At 34.0% G+C, this 23,971-nt stretch overlaps 1 protein-coding gene across 2 annotated transcripts in view; it reads right to left on the reverse strand.

Moving 5' to 3' along the window:
* Nucleotides 1–221: 221 nt before the first annotated feature.
* Nucleotides 222–23,971, reverse strand: part of LOC123542575 (mucin-like protein) — a 32,666-nt gene continuing 8,916 nt past the window's right edge. Inside the window, exons 7-20 of one of the 2 annotated variants that reach the window (XM_053531456.1) lie at nt 21,928–22,092; nt 20,959–21,135; nt 19,404–19,607; nt 18,394–18,516; nt 17,326–17,457; nt 17,026–17,141; nt 16,427–16,497; nt 16,002–16,096; nt 5,919–6,062; nt 4,831–4,959; nt 2,220–2,354; nt 1,678–1,877; nt 983–1,377; nt 222–839 (exon numbers count right to left, since the gene is read on the reverse strand). In XM_053531456.1, the coding sequence (XP_053387431.1) occupies nt 647–839; nt 983–1,377; nt 1,678–1,877; nt 2,220–2,354; nt 4,831–4,959; nt 5,919–6,062; nt 16,002–16,096; nt 16,427–16,497; nt 17,026–17,141; nt 17,326–17,457; nt 18,394–18,516; nt 19,404–19,607; nt 20,959–21,135; nt 21,928–22,092 (2,279 nt within the window). In that variant the 3' untranslated portion in view covers nt 222–646. Of the gene's footprint in view, nt 840–982; nt 1,378–1,677; nt 1,878–2,219; nt 2,355–4,830; nt 4,960–5,918; nt 6,063–16,001; nt 16,097–16,426; nt 16,498–17,025; nt 17,142–17,325; nt 17,458–18,393; nt 18,517–19,403; nt 19,608–20,958; nt 21,136–21,927; nt 22,093–23,971 lie in introns of those variants that run through there. The other variant, XM_053531457.1, reaches the window with a different exon arrangement.

Genomic DNA, 23,971 nt, shown 5'->3' on the forward strand with positions numbered 1-23,971 from the left:
ACGAAAGCGTGAAACTACCATCAGACGCCAATACATTTTGATACGCTACGGCTACGGAAAGGATATGGAGTAGCGTTCACTTTTAAGGGTTTTCCTAACCTTTAGATGGCAAGCAAGTGTTTACATGCACTCAGTGAATGCATGCTTCTGTCAAAAGGCAAACTACTTCAGACCATTGTTATACTTTTCTCATATTTATAGCACACTATACAAAGTAGTTAAAGACAAATGTTTAATTGTATATTTCTTGATTTTATCAATTTAGTTTCCGTAAATAATTTAAATATACACACATATTTGTTTATTTGATATTATATTACATAGACAAAGGCAAATGTTAATCTATAAAAATCATATTTTACACAAAAGAGCAAATGGGTGTTAACGTATATTTACACTCACACAAAAATAAAGATAAGAGTAGATTTTCCGGAAGCACAGAGCACCACAAACATAGTCAGAGAACCATGCACAGCTGCAAATAGAGCAGACGGGTTGATTTAAACATTCAACAAAAAATATATTTTATTCATATCATATTCAAAATACAAAAATGAATAACAGATACAACGATAGGGTGTTTGGGGAAAGCAAAATAAACAAAGCCCGAAACAATTGTCATTTATTGGTCTTCAGTTTAAAGCAGTCATCCGATCAATGAAGGCCGTTGATGGCAAGTCTGTACGCAACATGACGAGTAATCTTTAGAATCACAAAATGTTGCGTTACAGTAAATGTCTAGCCCTTCATCATTTGTAAGATACTCAAAATCTTGAAAAACAAATCTAGTCTCATGTGTTGACTGTGAAATAATGTGTGTGTTTCCGTCTACTTCACATCTGAAATGATAAACAAGAATGAAATATCTGAAAAACAATTAAAGAAAGAACAATTTAAATTTTGTCTAAACTATCTACACGTATCATTTTTCTTACGCAATAAAATTCCATGAATAAAAAAGAATAAAAAAACACTCGTTTACCCATTATTTATCAAAACAACATCCATGTCACTTGTCGAATTTGTATTCGGTCTAGTAAAACAAGTGTGAAGTCGCATTTTTGTATTCCAATCTGGTATGGTCGTAGATATCTTGACGTACACGTCCTCTCCTACATGGATAATTCCGGTCCCTCCATGTATAGGATGCTGAAAATTTTGATCACTAAAAAGTTCCACAGTGACATTATAATGTTGAACGTATGTTGCATGATGTGTTTCAATGCCATGATGTAAATGTGATGTCCCCGTTCCCCCTCTGATAACATCACACTCTACAGCAAAAGTCCATATATGTCGACGAATTAAATACGGTATAACAGGATCAAAGATGACATAAAATAATTTGTTGCTAAAGATGTGTGTAATGCCTGATGTCTGAAAAGAAAGGATATGGTATATAGCATTGTATTGTAATGTAAATTATCTAAAAGTATGGTTCTTGCCCAAGAGAAAACAAGAAAGCATTTGGCTGTCTTTATATTCAAATCCCTGTCGTCCAGGGCATTAAGTCTTAACATCATGGCTATCGCTCTCCTGGGTTAACAATTGATACATTTATACAAAGTATTAATCAATGTTTATTGGACATCCTTTCCAAATTAAATAGAAATTAGTTAGACATAACAAAAAGTATATTGCATGCATATGAATGCTAATATACTAGTACGCGCTCACCATTTTTGTTGTTTTACAGCTACTGATATTATAATTGAACATTAGAATGGACCCTTCTAGTATTCCGTGACATTGTGATTCCCCTAAATATATGTTATGTGGTCTGATGCCAGGGTAAATCGTCTTTAACATGTCAATATCCATACTTATATCCCATTGTGAGCTATTGCACTTTACATTAACAGAATCTTCCAACTTGCCTGTAATGACACAAAATAACACATGATACACACAGCTTTTTGTTTTTGTATATTTTATGTATGAAAATCAGCATATTTTCCGATGTTTATACTCTGCATAATTCTACTAATATCTTCCGTTCCATGCAGTGCTGGGGCAACTTATGTATAAAAGAAATTCGACCACTGTCTTACCCTGCTGATAGAAAGAGGCGACATATATCGTCGGAATACCTTGTTTTGATGTATTTCTTTCATTCCATAAGGTACAAAACAAATATATTACATACCTCAAATTCTTATTTCCAGCGACACTTGCTGTAGGATAATATTTGGACTTTTCATTCTAATTGATTAACATACCTGGTATTTTACAAGGTTCGTTTTTCGAAGCACGAAAATATCCTGGTGCACATATGCATTTGAATGCTCCAACAGTGTTTATGCATATCTCTCTGTTTCCACACACTGTATAGTTATAGTAGCATTCGTCAAAATCTGAAGCAAGAAAATAAATTGTTTTGTTAGACAGGGTTCGTTTTGTCTTCGTTTGAGTTGTTCGGTTAAAAGACCATCAAGTTTTAACAAGGTAGAAAAAGTGTTTGCTATGCTTGAAATAATTACAAAAACGAACAAAACAGTAGATATGTAAGGGTTAAGAAAACATGCAATCTTAATTCCAAAATATTTTATGTAAAATTCATTTGCTAACCCCTTGTATGTAGTTCTTTTCCCAAAAATTTTAACACTTTCCTCCCCGTGACCAAGTACCATTTTTGCAGCATAGGTATATGATAATTATTTACGAGGGGCATTTCAAAAGTAATGCAACTGGGGTGATATAAAGCGCGCGTTTGATAGATTTTAAATTATTTACGCGTCATACCCTCAAAGTAATCCCCCTTGTTACGTACACAAAGTTTCAAACGTTTAATCCAGTTCTTAAAGGCATCTTCATACTCATTTTCAGGTATACCCAGCATACACTGATAAACAGCGGACCCCAAGGCCTGTCGGGACCTATACCATCTACCAGTTAAATGTTTTTTCAATTTAGGGAACAAGAAATAGTCACACGGGGCTAGGTCTGGGGAATATGGTGCATGTGGAAAAACTCGAACCCTTTCCTTGTTCAAAAACGAGGTCACAATAGCAGACGTATGCGCAGGGGCGTTGTCATGCAACAAGGATAGGTGCTTAAAGCCAGTGGGCGACGTTTGAAACATTGTTTTTTAAGTTTCTTCAACACTTTTTCTTTATAAAATATACCAGTCACAGATTTTCTATTTGGTACAACCAGTTGCATAATATAGGGCCACGTATATCAAAGAAAATAACAAACATTGCTTTCTTAGCACTAATCAATCTTTTGGCAATTGAGGGGCGGCGACAGTTTTTGGTAGCCCATATTTTGTTGTTTATTTTTCTGGTAGGCTCGAAAAAGTAAAAACCCATGTCTTATCTCAAGTAATAATGTCAGAAAACAGCTTTCTTTGATATTTTGGAAACATTTTAAGCAGTTTAGAAAAAAACAAGGTCACTGGGTCAAATCAAAGAAAAACCTTGTGTATGCGATAGAGACTGTATTTTTGCACAGATCTTAATGAGTTTTTGTCAAAGTGTTAATGTTGATAAAGTCTTGGCCAAGTTTGAAAATAGGTTATCTGCAGTCAAAAACTGGGGCATTAGGTCAAATAAAAGAAGAACATTGTGCATGCGATAGAGGCTGTATTTTTCAATTGATGTTCAGAATGATTGCCCTGATAAAATAAAAGTCGAGTTCGAATATGGGTTATCTGGGCTCAAACACTAGGTCACTAGGTCAAATGAAAGAAAAAAGCTTGTATATGCAATAAATGGCTGCTTTTTCAATTGGTCGTCAGGAAATTAAGTCAGAATGATTTCCTTGGTAAGGTCTAGGTCAATTTTGAATTTGGGTCATCTGAGGTAAAAAAATAGGTCACGAGGTCTAATAAAAGGAAAAAGCATTGTGTATGTAATAGAGGCTGTATTTTTCAATTGATCTTCATGAAATTTGGTCAGAATAATTGCCTTGAATAAATCTAGGTCTAGTTAGAATATGGCATATCTAGTATTAAAAAGTAGGTCACTACGTTATATCAAAGAATTACTTGGTGGTTAAACTCTAGAGACCACATTTATGGTCCTTATGAAAAATTGGCAGGAATATTGGTTTCTATGAAATCATTAGGTCAAAAATGTTTACACTGTTCTCAGGTGAGCGACCTAAGACCATATTGGTTCTCTTGTTTTGCTAGACTGATTAAAGTATTGGTTGTCTAGTCACTTTTCAAAATTGCCCTCCATAATGACATTTTAACGTATAGAACAATTTCCACAATACACACTTTTCGTAGTAAGATTTACTTTTCAAGCATATCGCTAATTAAAATGTACAGGTTCATCTTCTTAATTGTTCACAATTCGCCAGTTAATAATCATGGTCATTACATGGCTGCATTTCTTATGTAATTATATTGAATTACATTACAGCAAAACCTATCAATTGTTAAGATTAACCACATGAAAGACTCAAATGCTATTGTTTAGCACTTAACACATTTGGTATAGTAGATTCCAGGAAAATAACTGTAACACGGGTACATAGCATTGTTATAGGTTTTCCGGCTAAATGACACTAGCCTTCAATTTCGCTTAATTAGACGTACAGAACTACTTTAAAAGCCATTAATTTTTCCCGTGACATCATGTGTAGGTCATTAAGTGGACTAGAACTATTGAATGTGCAAGCAAATATCAATTTTCATCATAATACCACCATTATGAAATTGAAGCCATTTTGGACTCAATGATGTCATCATCATTTGCTTATAAGGACATTACTATTTTTTTTATTGTAGAAGCCAAATTTAAATCCGATATTTTACTCAATCCAATTTTGTGTATAGAAATACAATGCCAATAAATGTGTACTCCAAGTAATTATTTTTACCTTCGCACGATTTATTAGTTTCGTTGAAGATAAATCCCTTATCACAGTCACACGTATAATCGCCAAGCATATTCCTACAATTCCCATGTCCAGAACAGTCAGTTTTGTTTTCGGCGCATTCATCAATGTCTGAAAAAGACAACATTGTTTTCTGTATTGCTCTTTCCGTGGTGATATGGTTACCTTCGGTTCAAATTCACATTATATAGAGGAATGTTGAGAAATGTGAAAAATTCCAGTTTAGTTCGTAAGATAAAAATAACAGCAATAAAAATCACAGAAATAATGTTTCGACTTTCATACTATATTTGATTTTTAAACGAACTGGAAGGAATCTCATTTTGTTCTTAAAATGTTTGATTAAACATCAACCTCATTATGATATCAGAGTAGATAAGGTTTAATATCTGTAAAGAAATATGACATAACAAAAAATAACGGTATGAGCATACACGTACAAGATAAAATCCAATTATTATCTACACAGTAGTGTTTAAATGTATAGGCGAAATGTAAACAAACAGAAACAGAATGCAAAATATTCACAGTTTTAAAATAAAACTCGAAATGATGATGAAATTTACCTAAAATATGATACATACATATGTACTGTTTATTTAATTCATATTGCACATTCATGCTGCATATACACGGTTAAGCGTACACGTGTAGTTAAACGACGACTGACATACATCTTCCCATCAGCCAATTAGAATAGTTCTGTAATCTAGACTGGAACTTCAGAAAGTGTTTTTGTGTAATGTATACAAAACTACAAACTACGCGTTGTTTCTCTAATAAGAGAAATATTGAACAAATGTGACCGGTACATAATGGAAGATTAATTACTGCTTGTTCAATACCCATACTACACATTTACCGAAATGCGCGTTTTTAGTATGAAATGCGCGATTAACATGATTAAAATTGGTTAGTATATTTCCACGTTCTTATAGTATACCTAGGGGTTGGGTATAAAATGTACAGAGGCATTTTCTTTCTGGTCAAGTGCCAGTGTGTTTAAGCGTAAATTCGATATTTTTGAAAATACTGCAAATAAAAAACAAGTTTACAGATTATATCTATACCGATGCAGAATTTTTCTGATGGATTCAATTTCCCATATCCGTCCTTGCATTTGCAAACCGTTGTGCCATTCTGTTGCTGACAGTCAGTTGTTGCTGGGTCACAGTTGCCATTTGATGTCAAATTACACAGTATATTTTCGGAATCTTAAAAAAAACAAAGAGAGAGTCTTATGTAGTGCTAGTTTTGAAAATATAGGGGAAAAATAAAGTATTAAACACATACAGTTACTTGAGGAACATTTGGGTAATTGATATGGTTTTTACCTAAAGTATTATTAAAAACTATTAAAATACACTTTATTTATTTATCGATGAAATTGATATCTGCAGAGACCAAATCAAATATTATTCGAGTCATTAAAGTTTAATCCCCTTATGTGTTTTAGTAAGTGATACTTTCAAATAATTATATTTTGTTTAACAATCTTTGTAAAGGGGTTTGGACGCAAATGTTGTCTTTCTGTGGTTTAGGCGGGAACAGTGTGTTCATCGGGTATATATGGCAGATAATGTTGACAAACCCGGGGTACTTACCAGGAGCCGTATAAAGTTATTGAACGTTTTATACGGCCCCAAGATAACTAGTTCAAGTCCTGCATAAGTCTACTTTTTCAAAGCCTTTTGTAAACAACAATACACGTCCGACCAAATATATGATAGCCAAGGCTGTAGATTTATCAATTTGTACTAACGACTGCAAAGCACAAGAACTATAAACTTTCATTGCCGAACGCCTCTGTTTAGGCCAATTTCAGTATCTTACGGGTAACTTTCAAACAATTTGGTCTTCACTTGGGTCAATCTGTACATCTTTATATTTAGAAGCCAGCAGTTCATAAAACAAAGGATGATTTATTTTATTGTGTTGTATTGTTTTACATAAAATGAAAACCTTCAAACGAAATCCTTAATAGCGAGTAAGATATGGAACAAAAAATTGCAAAGATGTTTCCCTTTGTGAAGAAAGCACCAAATTTTGCATGAAATTACTTTAAGGTATCGTAAATCCTACAAGAGGAGGAGACACGCTATATCTGCTCTGGGACTTCCTTTTAGATCATTTTTAAAACGGGAGGTAAAATTTTTTTTTAATATTATTTTTAACTTTAAATTGATATTTATCTATAAAGTAATGTTTCATATGATCCAAGCATGGATACCATATCACTAGCATAGACAAACAACCATTTGGTATTATTGACAAATATACAAAGTTTATCATAAAATACTCATATTTCTCAATATAGATACTGAAAAGGGAGGTATTCAGATTAAACTGTATGTTTAATTTCAAAACTGCGTGTGAAAAGATGTTTCTTATAAAGAAAGAATGAAAGTTGTATCTAAGAATAAAAAGTGTACAGGATTAGAAACGGACTATATATATGATTTGTTAGCTTGAATAGACACAAACATGAGGCCCCAAAGGGGACCTACCTTTTATTTATTTCAAAATAAATGTATCTTGAACAATTTCAAAAGTGTTCATTCTTTACCTTAACCAGTTATAACCCTTGACACAAAATTAATTCAATTCCATTTTATACACATTCAATATACATGTCTCAGTAATGAGGTCCTTAACGGGGAAATTGTTGAAAATCACATTTTAAGGGGAGATTAATTCAATTCAATCTGAAAAACTGAAACTGAAACTGTTTTATTTGATTAAACGCCTATTTTTACGCAAAACATATTCAATGGCGTTTTACAAATACATAAAAATACGACAAAAATTAAGATATTTAATGACATATAACATAAATGAGCATAAATGCCATTGTGAATAAACTATTTAGTAAGCATTAAAAAAGATCAGACATCAGATAAGATTAATAAAATATTAGAATATTAAAATACAGTAAGACAGCTGTTTGTTATTAAGTAAGAATAAGTGGGTTATTGCGACATGTCCAGAAGTTATTACTAACAACTGTATTTTGTATTTGTTATAGTATAGTTCATATTCGAATGTATTTACACAATAAAATCATCCAGTTCACGTTACTCCAATTTCTTAAAAATTACAGTCACAGTCTCTAAAAGAGTGCAAAGTAATTTTCAAAATAATGAGTTTTCAACTTCTTTTTGAAAACATCTATTGTGTCTGAGTTCCTTATTTCGAGAGGCAATTCATTCCAGAGTTTAGATCCAACAGTACCAAAACTTCTGTCGCTGAACGTTTTGCGCTTGTTGAAAGGAACAACGAAACACCCAGTAACGGAGTTTGAAGAACGCAAGTTTCTTGTCTGTGTTTGTTTTATGAGAAGTTCAGAAAGATATTCTGGAGAGTTTCCAACTGAACAATTATACATGTAGGTGAGCATTTTGAATGTGATTCTGGCTTTGATTGGTAGCCAATGAAGGTCATACAGCGCTTGCTTGGAACTGTCATATTTTCTTCGATTTAGGACAAGTTTTGCACACATGTTCTGAATTCGTTGCATGTTGTTTACTTCGCTTTGAGAAATACCATACAGAATGACATTACAATAATCTAAATGGGATATCACCAATGACAGGACAAGGGTTTCGGTAGCCTCTTTGGTAAGATATTTCCGGATACAAATTTTCATCCAGGAATGCACCTAGATATCGAATAAAGCTCACTGATTTCACTTCATCACCTACAATGCGTACTTTTTCAGTTGAACACTTAGAGAGCTGCTGCCTACTACCAAACATGATGAACTCGGTTTTGGAAGTGTTCATTTTAAGCTTATTTTCATTCATCCAGTTGTTGATTGTTTTAGCACATTGTTCAAGTTCTCGTATTGCCTGGGATTCTACTGTTGGAGATGATGGTTTAAAGCGTTTATTAGCAGTGTGGTCATCCGCAAAGCCGTAAACTGAAATCGACGGCGGAATAACATCAAACAGTGTCCCCGCATATGTCAAATATAGCCACGGTCCTAAGCAGCTCCCTTGTGGAACGCTACAATTTAATTGGCGTGGAAATGACATGGCTGAATTGACACTTACAAATATTCAATCGTTAAAATATCATGAAATTGAATTTAACATCAGTAAAAAAAGAAAGAAGTCATGACTCTTATTTATAAAATATCAAAAAGTAAAAAATATTCACGAGTTATGTCCACTAGGTAACATATATATCTGCATTTATTAGGGCAATAGGTTTATATAAAAAAGAGAGGCCCTGAAATGGATCTTTTTGTATGTTACATAACATTGAATTATGACATAATCATGTTTTCAAATAAAATGACTCATCCAAAGACCCATATAATAAAAGAATCTGATATTTACTCCCCTTTAATTGATATCTGAGGATTGTAATACATGTTAGTTTACTTTTCTAATAAATTTGTTTGACACGTTTATTTTTCTTATACATGAATGTGACGTGTAATTGCAATGGCATATAGTTGGATCTTTGAAGTGTACATAGTTATGAATGTCAAGTGTCATTACTGGTCAATCAAGGGTCACGATTAAGGTTTACAGACACTAGATAGAAAACTGGTGCGGAAAAGAATCATGGTAGACGTAAATAGGTGCATTCAAAGATTCATCCTTCTTTGCTCTGTAGAGCTATTTTTTCTTCCGTTTTTACATTTTTTTTCTTTTGGCTAAAATCAGATAACAGATCTATCCTTGACATATAGGAATAATTTTTACAATAATATGATAGCATGGCAGATTTATTATGTAAAGGTAGGTCATACAACTTGGGTTATCATTTTAATTTGATATTGGAGTTGGTTTCTTTGACTGAAGTACATGGCCCCCAATTTTCTTTTGATGTTCTTTTTAGCACTGACAATGTTCTTTAGGAAAGTGTAAAAATGTAAGCTACAGACATTAAAACGAAACGGGTCCTGCTCTGTGTTGTAGACATTTGGCATTTATCAATTTTATCTACAATAAAGAAGGCTAGCTATTTAGTATGTTCATACCGTAATGTATTTCCCAAAATATGGCTTCATATATAAATATTAGAAATGTGAACACGAGGTAATTTAGATGTTTTCTATTTCCATTAGGAATTAAAAGTTTATCTGGCACCATTTACTGACTTACAACTTGATACCTTTTTTTATAATATTACCATGTATTGTTCCAAAAGTTAGATTATGTGGTGCACAAACTGGTATGCGACATGGTACACAGTTGTTAGCTGCTGATGAAAAACAAAATCACAAAAGGATAATGTTACGAGCAACCAATTGCAAAGCCGATACACACTGGTATTTTCTAATGGAAAACGGTTTGCTAGTTGTTATCTGTAGCTTCATTTGTCCGTTCCAAACCGTTCTGGTACATGCTGACTAATGCCGTAGTAAGCCATGATTTTTGGCATAAAAACAAGGACAAAAATCCAACAGGAAAAGACACATCAAAGAACGTAGACTTTGACTTAAAGCTAACATTCTTGATAATGCATTATCTGGTTGCGATACTGTCTCAATACGTTTGCAAGGCATATAATATTTTTACTTATGGTTATGCTGTGCTAAAAAGATTCAAGATGCGCACATGACAACTGGAAGGATGGGTTGTTCTAATATACAATTAAATATGAAGCTAGAGAATATATTTTCTTAAGCACGTAGCCGTATTGAAAGCAAACGCCTGCGAGATGTTCACCTATGTAGCAAATATCATTGTATCAAGCAGGTTGTAGACAGGCATTTATACGAGCATACATTGCCATTGCTGATCATGTCAACAGGAAATGGTTAAGAGAACTTGGCTTCATAATTAGCTACTAAAAGGAAGAGGAAACTCCTCTATGTAAATCCAAAAATATATACGAAAGCAGATATAAATGTATAAAGTCCATTCTGTGAACTTAGGCATTTTAAAGACATGTGTGCTAGAAAGTAAAATGCTGACAAATCTATTACAGTTTTAGTTAAATAATGGAAGTGTTGTTACGCCTAAAATTAAAAGTTGTTTGTTTAGGGTAACCTGATCGTAACTTTCGTTAACACAAAATGCTTGGGACGTTACCCTAAACAAGCAATCATTCTAGGACTTATAATTGCGCTACTGAGAGGTATTACTAACACTGTATTGGACAAAAGAGCACGCTATGATTATAACCAGGATAGCCTGCAATAGTCGTTTTACCCGTGCTGAATGAGCTTCATCGGCTATATCGAGATGCAGAGTATACTCAACTCTGATCCACAAGTGCAATGTTCTGAATGATCATTTCTTTATCAGGTACATGATATCATTATATTGACCCATTTGGAACCTAAGACAGAAAAACACTATTAAGTTATTTGTCAAAAGGCTTAATGTGCAAAATAACTGCAGCTCAGTATATTTTAAAGAGACATCGTTTACAAACTTTTTTTTATAAAGGCATACCCTTAATGAACCTCAAAATGTAAAGAATGTATAAATAGTACGTTGATATAATTAAATAGTTTTCTAAAATTAATTTTGTTTACTTGAGTGATAATTATTATAATATTTACACTTAAAAATAAAGTAATCGAATAAATGAAATGTTCAAATAATTTTCCCCCTTTTAGGGCCTCATCTAAGTCATATGTAAGAGTTCTAATATATTGAATGTGTATAAATGTAACCAAATAAATATTAGGTCAACAATAGTTACTTAACCTTTTGGACATTGCTTTCAGAAATATATGATTAATATAAATAAAATATAGGTCCCTTTTTGGGGTCTCATTTTAAGCTTAATGAGGTTAGCGGACTGCGTGTCTCCTCATTGTTTGGATTCAGCATACTTCAAAATAGTTACATACAAGGTTTGGTGCTTTCTTCTTATAACCTACTCACTATTAAGGACTGTCAATATTAAAAAAGAAGTTGTTGAACATTTTGTGAGCGATGTTTTGGGAAATGCATACTAAATAAATGTAGAACGGCAACATATAATACATAATATGAAGTACAGATTGTTCTGCATGTTAACAAATATTTGTAAAATAAAGCAGTATTTTTGACAGAATTTATACACATGTAATTAAATTGAACGCTGCACTCATTTTCCTCTTCAAATGAACAATTGACATACTCTTCTAGTTAGTGTCATATACTCCGAACTGCACGTTTCAGGACTTTTATTTACACTTTGGAACATGGTGGGGGTAAGAGTGAGGTTAGGTGCACCATAAACCGGTTTAAACTCCCCAGTGGTGGTTTTGCCACTGACCGTTCCAAGGCGGTGCCCCACTGTGTTCCTATATTTGTTTGTTTTGTCCTTTGGTGTTTCATTTTCTGTGTTGTGTGCGGGGGTTGTTCGTGTGTGTCTTTGTGGGGGGGGGGGGCTGCGTGTTTTGAACGTGGCTTTCCCTGTTGGATATTCTTCCCTGTTTTTTTTGTATATTTCCTTCCGTTCTGCCATTCGCTACATGATTAAAGGTGTTTTTTTCACGCATATCAACCTGTGTAAAACAGTTGTGGTTCATCTCTCGTAACAGCGAAGTAAAAATTATTTCCCCATTGTCCGAATAGTTTAGGGATGGTACGCATGTAAGATCCTTGTATTAAGTAAGTTTTCGATATTTATATATAACTCTCACGTTAACTTATGTTTTCATTTTGAATATCAGATATTCTTGCTTATCACGGTCACATAACAGGTATATGCGTCTAGTGTTTTAAATTATTCCTGCTGCACTTTTAATGTACGAAAAAACTAGTGCCCTACCTGAACAATATTTCGTATTTAAGTTTTGAAACATTCACCAATACAATGTATGCAGTTTGAAGTAGCATTAACGGATCGCCGGAAGTTTGCACTGGAGTAGTACTTGCAGTTTTGCTGCTTTTAAGTTTTAATACCAGTAACAACATTCTTTATTTTATTACTGTTGCAACAACAAACATTAAATTAACAGAATCCATGTTACTACTGTATTCCCAATTTTGAGAGCGAATCATATGTAGCTACGTTTATTTTGGAAATAATATCTAGCATAAGCATATTTTAACATAAAAATATATAAACAATACGCAGATTATAAGGCCTACACCTGCGAAAGAATCCGAGTGAATTATCCACGCAGCGTATAACTGACTAGACTAATAATAATCGTCACCTCAACGCAACAAAGTCGTATCTTATTATAAATTTTATAATAAGATACGACTTTGTTGCGTTGAGGTAACGTAGTATTGTTTGGATAATTAAAACATAATTCTGCTGTTTATTATTTCGATCAATTGCAATAAAAATTATGTTTTTTTCTTATGTAAAAACGTAGATGGAAGAATGGGGAAGTACTAGTTCACGTCTCATTTAAGGCACTAAATATTGTAGGTGGACACGTCACAGTGCAACGTGTAATTGTGCTAAAACGCTTAAAAAGCGTAGGAGTGCGTAGAATGAGTTCGTTCTATCCTGCGTATCTAGTAATCCATACACTGTGCGTAAATTAGCTTTTATGTGTAACAAGCCTTTCATATATGAAACAGATTAAGAGTATATATAGCAGCACTCTTTACTCGTACCTGTTAAATGTAATTTTCATATTAGAATCAAACTTGATGTATTGCTTCACCAACGAATGTCAGTATGCCAGATACCTAATTACAAAATGTGCACATATTTAGTGCTCTGTTACTATACAGCATTAAAAACTTTCTTTTTCAGAAACGTGTTGGTTCTTGTTAAAAAATGTTACAGTTTCAAACTGTTGCGACATCAACCATTTCTGTCAATTCAGCATACAACGCCAACATCATATTTTTGGAACTGAATTGATATAATTATTGTGTCTAATACCTTTTTTACAGAATAAGACTTCTAGACATCAATATGTTTAGATTGTAGTTACAGTAATGTAACTGTTATGATATTACATTTGTTTTATAGTACGTAACTTATATCTTGTCGGGAACAATGTTGTCTTTTTCACCATAGTATCGCGTGCGCGGAACTAATGTGTCAAGGTTCCAATTTCAGTTGTTTCAGTTCCAGTGTGGTTTTCTCTTTTGCCCGGCATTAAAAGATAGTCTCGACTGGAGATCACATGGAGTTAATTTTGACTAGTGATTGATTAATAACTTGAAACGGGGTTAATGTCAAGGTGTTTGTCTTTCGATCCTGGGGTTGTAGGTTCAAGCTCTTCTAGGGTCGCGACAACACCTTAATCTTATTTTTTCCAGGAAGTGAACAAAAAAGTGTGACTCTTCATCACAGTTTAGGTAAAATAAATAGATATAAATGATATATGAATCTACTAAGCTAATGCTATTTTGTGAGAGATACGCCAGGAGATAACGATATAGCTTTCTATATTGAAAACCTGTCCTTGGAAGGGAAAACATTATGTCTTCAGTCAAAACTAGACAATGATTATCCCTAAACATTAGAAATAAGCAAGTCAAAACAGGAGAGCGTCCGACAAATACCAAAGTCCACCCTTGCTCGGAAACCAGACCTTAACCAGGATGGCCACCACCCTGGCGTATCGAGCGTCCACCCTCTCTACAACGCCCACCCGGCGGCACCCCAGTTTCTTCTATTGTTGCGGGACTGGACCTTGACACAGAAACTCGCCATTTTACGTTCTGCCAAGACTTTGAAGCACCCCACTCATTTGGTTTCTTGTCATACATTATGTTTATCATTTTTACCTCTCCTTTGTTCAATTATATTGATAAATTACTACTTAAATATAAATGCATGTAAAATGCATATACGCCTTACATATAAAGTTAGTGCCCGGGACACATGCGAAACTAATATCAAAATCTTTTCAGTTTCCACTTTACTATTTGGAATTTCCTACTTTTGTTTTAGTGAAAGATAATTATAAGGGAAGGCAATTCCGAGGAATTTTTTATGATTAATTTCCCTTTTATGGACAATAACTTACAACCGGTAATACAGGTAGCTGTAAACCGCTGCAACTGCCAACGGTTGTTGCAGTTAACTGCTGTAACTGCCAGCAGTTCTGGCAGTTAACTGCTGTAACTGCCAGCAGTTCTGGCAGTTAACTGCTGTAACTGCCAGCAGTTGTAGCAGTTAACTGCTGTAACTGCTCGCAGTTCTAACAGTTAACTGCTGTAACTGCTAGCAGTTGTAGCAGTTATCTGCTGTAACTGCTAGCTGCTAGCAGTTCTAGCAGTTAACTACTGCAACTGTTGCAACTGCTAACTGCTCACTTCACAACGATCAAGTTGGAGCCATTCTTTTTTCAATGATTTTTACAATATAATGTGCAAGGGAAGACAATGCTATGGGGCTCTAGTAAGAACTTTTCATGTACATAATCATAAAATTGTACGAATTCATTGTGGTCTTCACTTGTGCGTGTTAGAATTTATATCTTCCAAATAAAGAAAGTACACAATTTTACTGTGACAGAATAAGGGGGTATCACAACGTTTTAGATTTATATTTGTTTGCTCAAAGGTACTAACTTTGAATCATACTTTGAAAGCCCTCCGTTCTTGAACTCGGTGTCGTTCAGTTTTGCTATAATAGAATTCCGTTTAATACCCCAGTCACACATACGGCGCGGAAAGCTACGTCTAGCCACGGATAAAAACGTAGTAATCCGTATCTATCCGTATTGATACGTATCTAAAAGTAGTAGTCCGTATCAATTCGTACCAATCCGTAGGGCTCAGGTACGGATCGATACGGGTGACTACGTTTCTATCCGTAGCTAGACGTAGCTATTTGCGCCGTATGTGTGACTGTGGTATTAGCCAGAGCTTGGGGTGTGAGCGGTGTTGCACATTCCATTACCTATCAAACCGAGTCTGCTATTATATTGCTTTGTTACGTTCTACGCTTCCAAAGGATCTTCCACATATTCTGTTAACATTTCTATGTTTCATTAGAATCGCACGACTTCCTTTTAGTTTATGTATGAGACATGCATGTTGTGATTATATGGATGTACGTTAAAACTTTACGTGGGAATGTCTGTGGCCATATTTTTTTTTAAATCGTTTGAATATTACGGACACTCGAGTTACTTCTTACGGATGAACGAACCAACGAACACAGTAACGTACTATCTAATCAAAGGACAGTATATACAAATTACATTCACGCTTCGAGAGCAAAAGACTCAGAGATGTACAATACTGATCATATTGAGAATTCCTGTTGAACCTTACCTATATCTTTAATGTCAGTTACATTTCTCCAGTGAACAACGTAATCTGCACGAACATCATACCGACCAGCCTGAGGTCTTGTTTTATTTCCCTGGCTGAAAGGAGAGAAATGACTTTCTAGTTATGTGTTATGACTCCAAATGGAGGATGAATGGTGGTATAGATTTCAGTTCTAACTTTTTTAATTGAACACATTAATCGAGACTCAAACAACATATTGATTCACCAAATGCAACTCTCATCATTTAGTAAAAGATAAACGAATATGTTTTGAAGGTTTGACATGTATCATCAGATGTACATCTATTTAATCATGTCTTTCAATTATTGCTATATATTGTCATTTTATGAATTGTTTTATAAAACGCAGTTTTTTTCTTGACTTTTATTTCGTCTGTGTTTTCATATTGAACGCAGATACTCACTGGATTAACAAAGTCAATCGGAAAACTTCCACACCCAAAAACCCCTTCGTGTTATTAAATCCTGCTGCAATCTTTAAAAAAAAGATATCTATATCAATTACAAACAAAATACACATACACAGGTGGTCTATATTCATAACATAAGTGAAAATGCATTGAAAATGTTCAAAGCAGAAATGAAAGTCATGGTCGCAAGAGCTACGTTGTTACTGGTGGCCTTTAATACAGCTTTGAATATAGGAATATAAAAGATAAAACAAAATATCTGGACCGAGCCTGTACTAATCTCACCCGTGATGCTCCATATTCTTCAAAATTTGATACATTAGACACATGTTATCAGACATAATACACTGATACAAAAGCCTGATTGACAAACTGAACCACTACTACTTTAACTAGTGACAGCCTTCAATAATTTACGATATAAGTTTTCTAATATTTGGACAATAAACAGCCTAGGTGCTGAAAGTACACACGCCTACTGTGTCATAGTATCACAGTGTAGTTGATTCGAAAAACAGGAGCATACATGAAAACACTTATTTCTGTCTTTCCCAGTTTAATCGGTTATCAAAAATATGATCTTGAAATGTTACCTTGTCTTGGATGTCTTTTCTGTTTTGATAAGTATCAATAGTCTTGTTTATTACAGAAACATGTTCAGCGTTCACCAAGATGGTAAAAGACATATGTCCAACATATGTGTAACCCCCTACAATTATGACAAAAGACGCATGGGTGCAACAAAAGATAAGGTGAAGTAAAACACAAATAAAATGTAGATAAAAGGTCACCTAGTCATTATATAATAGTTGCCGACAACTTTATTGTGCCTTCAATGTGTGCCGCAGACTTTGTGTAACGATCGAAATGACTCAAGTTTGTATGTGTTTTACCTTCTTGTTCGCATGCATCACTTTTCTTGCTATATCCTGGCTTACAAATGCAACTAAAATTTCCTTCGATATTCAGACACACCTCATTCTCTCCTGTGCATTTTGATGGAGTTAACGTGCATTCGTCTATATCTTTATACGAGTGAAAAAGAAACAACAATAAATTAAAATTTATTCGTTTTGTGTGAATAATTTATGAAGAAATACTCTTTAAATGATTTTTTAGACAAAACGGGTACTTTTGTTCAATACAGACCATTTCAAGAGACCGTTGAAAAATGTATTTTGAATATTTTGAAAGGACAACCCGTCTACATATTAAGACTGAATAAAATTCAAACAGATAACACAGTTATGAAAAGAAATAAACAAGAAGTTTAAGTATTATATCAAGTAAGAATTAACTATTTAAAGATGTAATTTATTGAAACATATATTAGTTTCATGGTTTTAATTTCATTTAAATCTACCTGCCCACACATGATTTTTAAGATGTTCATTTGCATAAAGTTTGGCATAGAATTATATAGCATTGAAACAAAACAAAGTGATTTTAATAAACGTACTAAAAGTGATACAAAGCAAGGGGCTGATTTTTAAGATGTTCATTGGCATAGAATTATATGGCATTGAAACAAAACAAAGTGATTTTAATAAACATATTAAAAGTGATAGAAAGCAAAGGGCTGATTTTCTCCATTGTTTTAAAAGGGTTAGATTGTCTCCTCTGCACAAAATGTAGTTGTAGTTTATCGGGAAACTTGCATGTATCATATATTAATACGTTTCATACATTGATTATTTTAACGGCAATTCGATTTTTATTTTAGAGAGAAAAGAAACAAAATCGCCTTAAAGGCGTGAACGAGGCTCGAAAAAGGTAAACCTAAGCTGAAAGAGGGCAAACCTAGCACGAACCTAACGAAACCTATCAATAGCCTTATTACTTACAATAATGAAAAAAGTCGATTATAGCTAAACTTCTATGTTATTGTCTTTAAAATATAGGAAAGTGAGTTTAAAAAATATTGAATATCCATTACAAGCATTACAAAAAATAATACATACCATCACATTTATGACCATCTATATTTAACGTGAACCCTTCTTTACAAAAACATTTATATGAGCCATCCGTGTCATTGCAAATTTGTCCGCAAGGATTAGGACCAACTGTACACTCGTTTATATCTGCGTGTGAGATAATTTAAGATAGGAGAGAGATTTCAAGTTTATTAAATTTTCTAATTTGATATTCCGTTTCAAGTAAACGTTTATCTTTATCACCTTTTATTTATTTAGAAATTAACAAGGTAAAGTAGATTTGCTTTATATACATGGAGAATTGTTCCATATACATGTACAGAAAATGCATTGTAATAAAAATTTCAAATAGAAAATTAAGCTAGCAATAGTTTGTTTTTCATTCAGTCCAGAAAATAATCCGAAAAGGACATGTAGATTTCAACTATTAACTGACATCAATATTTTAAACAAATTCTGTAGGTAGTCGTTGATATAAGCTGAATATAGCTTTGGTGGGTGTCGTTTACGAAACGTTTTAAAGAATTGAATCGCGGTTTAGTAGTTTCATTTTAGGCATGACATAAATAAGAGTGCTTAAAGTGTATGGAGGCTGAAAAGAATCCATGCATGCTTTAAACACAACCATGCATTTATAACCTTACTGAAACTGTTAAACAGCTACTTATATCTTATATTAACAGTTTCGTTTTCTCTTTCTTTCTTTCAAATTGTTTCATTTATCAGATGACGCATACCTTGAAAGTTATAGAAACATTACAATTGTCAACAAGCAGTAACCATTTGAATGACAAACGTTCGTTTAACAAAATACATGCTTTGCTTTTCTTCGGCAATACTTGGTACAATACATGTATTTTATACGACATTTTGGGGCGTGCGAACACTAGTTGGGATTTTACCTTTAAAATGTCTCGCGTTTTGGGCTCTAAACATTCATTGGATTAGAGCAATAGCTCGAAGCAAATTATTCAAACTGATATTATTAGGCAAATACGTTCTTGCGTGGTAAATTTAAAAATATTATAACTCACTTTCACAAGTTTGTTTATAGGAAGCGATCAGGTTTGTTTTTCCTTCTGGACAATCTGCACACGGCCACGCTGGACTATTGCGATTGAAATATCCATTGCAATTATTCTCGTAACATGTGTAATCTTTACAAGGATCTAACTGTACTTCGCAGTATAAGCCTCCGGAGTATGCAGGACACTTGCAAGCTGCTTTCTGTATTGTCGCTATTGAAAGATAAATTATGTGCCTGTAAAAATGTCACTTTAAGAACTGAATGGGTAACAATGTATAATCATACTTTTCTCCCTACGTTAAACCTGGCAATATTGACTCACTACTTATCACATATAACAGATATCTGACCTTGTAACTATTTTAGGATCATTTTGACATAAAATCTACAGAAAAGTTGACAAAGTCAATCTTAAAACGTCACTGTTACAAAGAGACTTCATCCAGGTTTCGATGACATTCCTTAAATTGAGGATAGGATTTCCTACCATTCAACAGATGTGGTTAATATTCATTTCGGAGCTTTGTATTATACGTTGATTAGTACTTTGATTACTGCATTACATGACAATGACGTCATAGAACAAAAACAAAACACAATGAAGTGTACACAAACGTGGTTGAACTGCCAAAGATCTATGTCTTAGTCACACTTTTAATGATAAAGTAATGGTAAAGTACCTGGCGTGAAATATGCCAATTAGCAGGTTTATCGATATTTTAGTTTAAAGGGAAAATAACTACAACGGCGCACAAGGCAAAAAAAAAAATAAACAGACAAGAGTTGCGGTTCTCGTATATTTTACGCTGAAAGTTGGGGATGCACAGCTACGGATTGCGCAATTCAGTCGTACAATAAAGACGTAAAGACGTAAGACAATAAAGTCAATTTTTTACACCAAGTGTAAGTTGACATTATCGTATTTGGGAATTTCATTCGGAACTCTCTGTCGCATAGGTAGGAAAGAATTCGTCGCGTTAGTAACGTCAAATTGCCGTGGATTTCGTGGTTGTATCAATCCTCAAATCGGTCATTGAACAGAAAAAAATTCATATTCATTACATCTACAACATCTGAAATGCACGAATTCATTTTCCTAAGAAATATGCATTTTAGGCAAGACCACCGAATTTTATGCCCGCAAAATTACATGATTTCGCATTATTTTATCTTTCAGAAACTTAAAATAAAATTATTGTTTAAATACCTCTATCTTATGGCTCATTCTATGTCTATCTAATTCCGTTTCCGGTTTAGCCTGCCTACTATGATTTCACTCTGTCATAGGACAAGTTAAATTTATTATCATTTATACACTTTAAAAAGAAGAGCATTTTCAATTGATCACAAGACTATAAAAGCTGTCTTTCAACTGTTCACTACACTATATTGAATATCAACAAAACATACCCTCAGAAGAAAAGTTAAATTATGGCTGCATATGATGTTGGACTGTTTCGCAGAGCCGTTACACAACACACAGGCTGTTATGCAATTCGACTATAATAATTCTTAACCGGTATTGTGTATGTACAATATAATTGGTTAAAATAAACTCATACCTGAAGAATTGTTATTAAACGATCTAAAATCACACTGTGACGGGTTCTCACATCCGCAGTAATAAATTATAATTTGTCTTGCCGCTAAATATCCTAGCGTGTCATTCACAGTGAATGTCAAACTGCTGTCGCTGTATCTTAAATATGTGCCAACATTCCAGGTAAAACTGCCATTATCTGTATTATATAAGATAATTTAATGTTGGGGGCCTCCGTGGCCGAGTGGTTAAGGTCGCTGACTTCAAATCACTTGCCCCTCATCGATGTGGGTTCGAGCCTCACTCGGGGCGTTGAATTCTTCATGTGAGGAAGCCATCCAGCTGGCTTACGGAAGGTCGGTGGTTCTACCCAGGTGCCCGCTCGTGATGAAATAATGCACGGATGGGCACCTGGGGTCTTCCTCCACCATTAAAGCTGGAAAGTCGCCATATGACCTATCATGTGTCGGTGCGACGTTAAATCCAAAAAAAAAAAAAAAAAAAATTTAATGTTGGCACCATATATAAGTACATCTACATGTGCTTTAATTATTATTACAGATATAATGTAATATATTGCTATAACAAAATCGATTCAAAGTAACACGCTTGTTTTTAAACTATACAAACATTCGGACAGTAGCATTAAGTTAACTTCAATGTGTTTTAAAACATAAAATGCATAAGAGGATATCAGTAATGATTGCTAGCATGACACAAATAATTTTGATATAAGCTGAATGATGACACCTTATGAAACTACATCTTTATATGCTTTGCTACTTCGTTAGAACCGGTTTAAGATATCAAAGTCGATATAAAATAATATGCTTGTCTTCTAACCAGATTTAAGATCAGTTAGACAAGCATATTATTTTATATCGATGTCGAATGTCTTCGAACAGTATAAATACGTTCTCTTCATCGATCGTTACGAAAGTACATGCAAATAAGAATATTAGGAATGATAAAATTAAATTTGATTACTTACTAAATGTGTAATTTTTCACTTGTGTTATAACATTGTACGTCATTTCATCTGGATCATCAAAGTCGTCGGTTACGTACAGTTTCACGTCAAGTATCTTTAAATTGGTTCCCAAGGTTACATTCAGAAAAGTCGGGGTATTGTTTTTGAAATGTGGAGGTTTGTTATCTATTAAAAATTTTAAAAAAAAGTTAGCGATCATCTTATTTCATGAATATGGTTTTACAAAATTTAGCTGACCAAAAGGTTCGTTCTAGCGCATACTTAATATTCCTTTTAAGGCATCTGTTTTAGCATCAGGTTACAGATAAAACCATGATGAAAAAACATGTTTTGTTAGTTTAGATGTTGCATTCTTAACTATTTAGAAATATTTAAAGTTATTTATAATAATAAAATTTAGTATTCATATTATTTTCATAACTGTGCAATATACTCCACGCTATTTAGAAACATTAGATGCTAATGGAAGAGCCACTCTCTCTGTTTACATGGAGATTAGAAACTTTTATTATTTTTATTAAACTAGAAGTAAAAACATCAATGGCCTTATAACACAAGTGCTCAAACACCTTCTTGTTGTTATACATACGCTAGAAATAAACTTTCAGGCCCGTCGCCGGCTTCGAAAAAAGGATGGTCCGGCCATGGGACGCTAAAGGGGGAGGGCACGGTAAGGGAATCATCACCCTCCTAAAAGAATAATAAAAAAACTTTGACTTTGATTTGACATTTGACCTCCAACTGTGACAAAGACTTTTGAGATAGGAATATGGGGTTTGCGCATGACACGCCTTCTCATTGTGGTAAACATACCAAACATAAACAAGATTGGTCCATGCTTGTCTACACAAAATCGGAAGGACGGACAGACGGACGCACGCACGCATGCATTCCCGCACATACACCGAAAGTGGCGCCTACATCCAGCTCACCGCAAGCGAGCTCGATAAAAATGGTAAGGTGTAATGTATGGATGACATTGGAGTTGAAGAAATGATACTGAGAGACAATATCAAGAATCACAATAACATAAAGGCTGAAAACAATTTTAATCATGTTGCAGTCGGAAGCAGGATGACGTTATACATCGTAAAAATAACAAGTACACAAGATAATAACAGTATTTTCGGAGTGGGTACGGAGAGTTGGGGTGATGGGTGCGTTTGGGGTAATGCGGGAATGCACATGAGTTATTTGATACAGGTTCAACAAATGAACATTTATGTGAAATTCCCATTTTTCATGCCAGCAATTGTTTAGGTTTTCCCTATATTCATATAAAGAAAGCAGCTAGGTCATCAATATTTTAATTTAATCAACATGTCTTGAAGGATTTTGGTAGGGGGTCATATACTAAATAGTGCTGTCATTCGGACCATCGTATTTTTTACATTTTTCATAAAGCTATATAGAGAAAAGAAGCCCCGCCATGTTTTGTTAACGAAACAGAATGATTTCGAAGGAATTGTGTAGAGATTAATTAAAAGAAGACTGCTGTAAAATTATTTGAAATCGGAGGAAAATAGTCTCCCGTACAGGAAACACTAGTCCCGACTCCTGACAGCCATGTTTTATCGAAACAGAATGACTGCTGCTGTGAACTAGTTTAAAATCAGTTTCCGCTCAATAGTTTTCGAGACCTTTGACCCACGAACCTCAAAATAAACAAATGTCATCCACTGAGAATGAGCAATGTGTTTACAAGTTAGAGAATTATAGAATAAGTCATTTAGCGGGATTGAAATTGCTCACAGACGCTCGAACAGACGTGTTTGAATTTCTTAAAAATATCAAACAATATTGTAGCTGGACCTCTCTTACAAGAGCTTACTAGCTTTATACTACAAGATGCTTTAAATGTGCTTTTTTGATATTAAATCACACTGTTAAAAGGTCTGAAAACATATAGTGAAATTTGCGTCAGCTAATATAATGAAGTCATCACGTTTCAATGGCGCATTGTTGTCAGTAAGAAAATATTTTTTTGCTAAATCGCAAACTTTGAAATGAGGACTAAAGCACACTTTTAGGGCGATGTTATATA

This window comes from Mercenaria mercenaria, chromosome 19 (assembly GCF_021730395.1).
Source record: "Mercenaria mercenaria strain notata chromosome 19, MADL_Memer_1, whole genome shotgun sequence".
Classification (NCBI taxonomy): domain Eukaryota; kingdom Metazoa; phylum Mollusca; class Bivalvia; order Venerida; family Veneridae; genus Mercenaria; species Mercenaria mercenaria.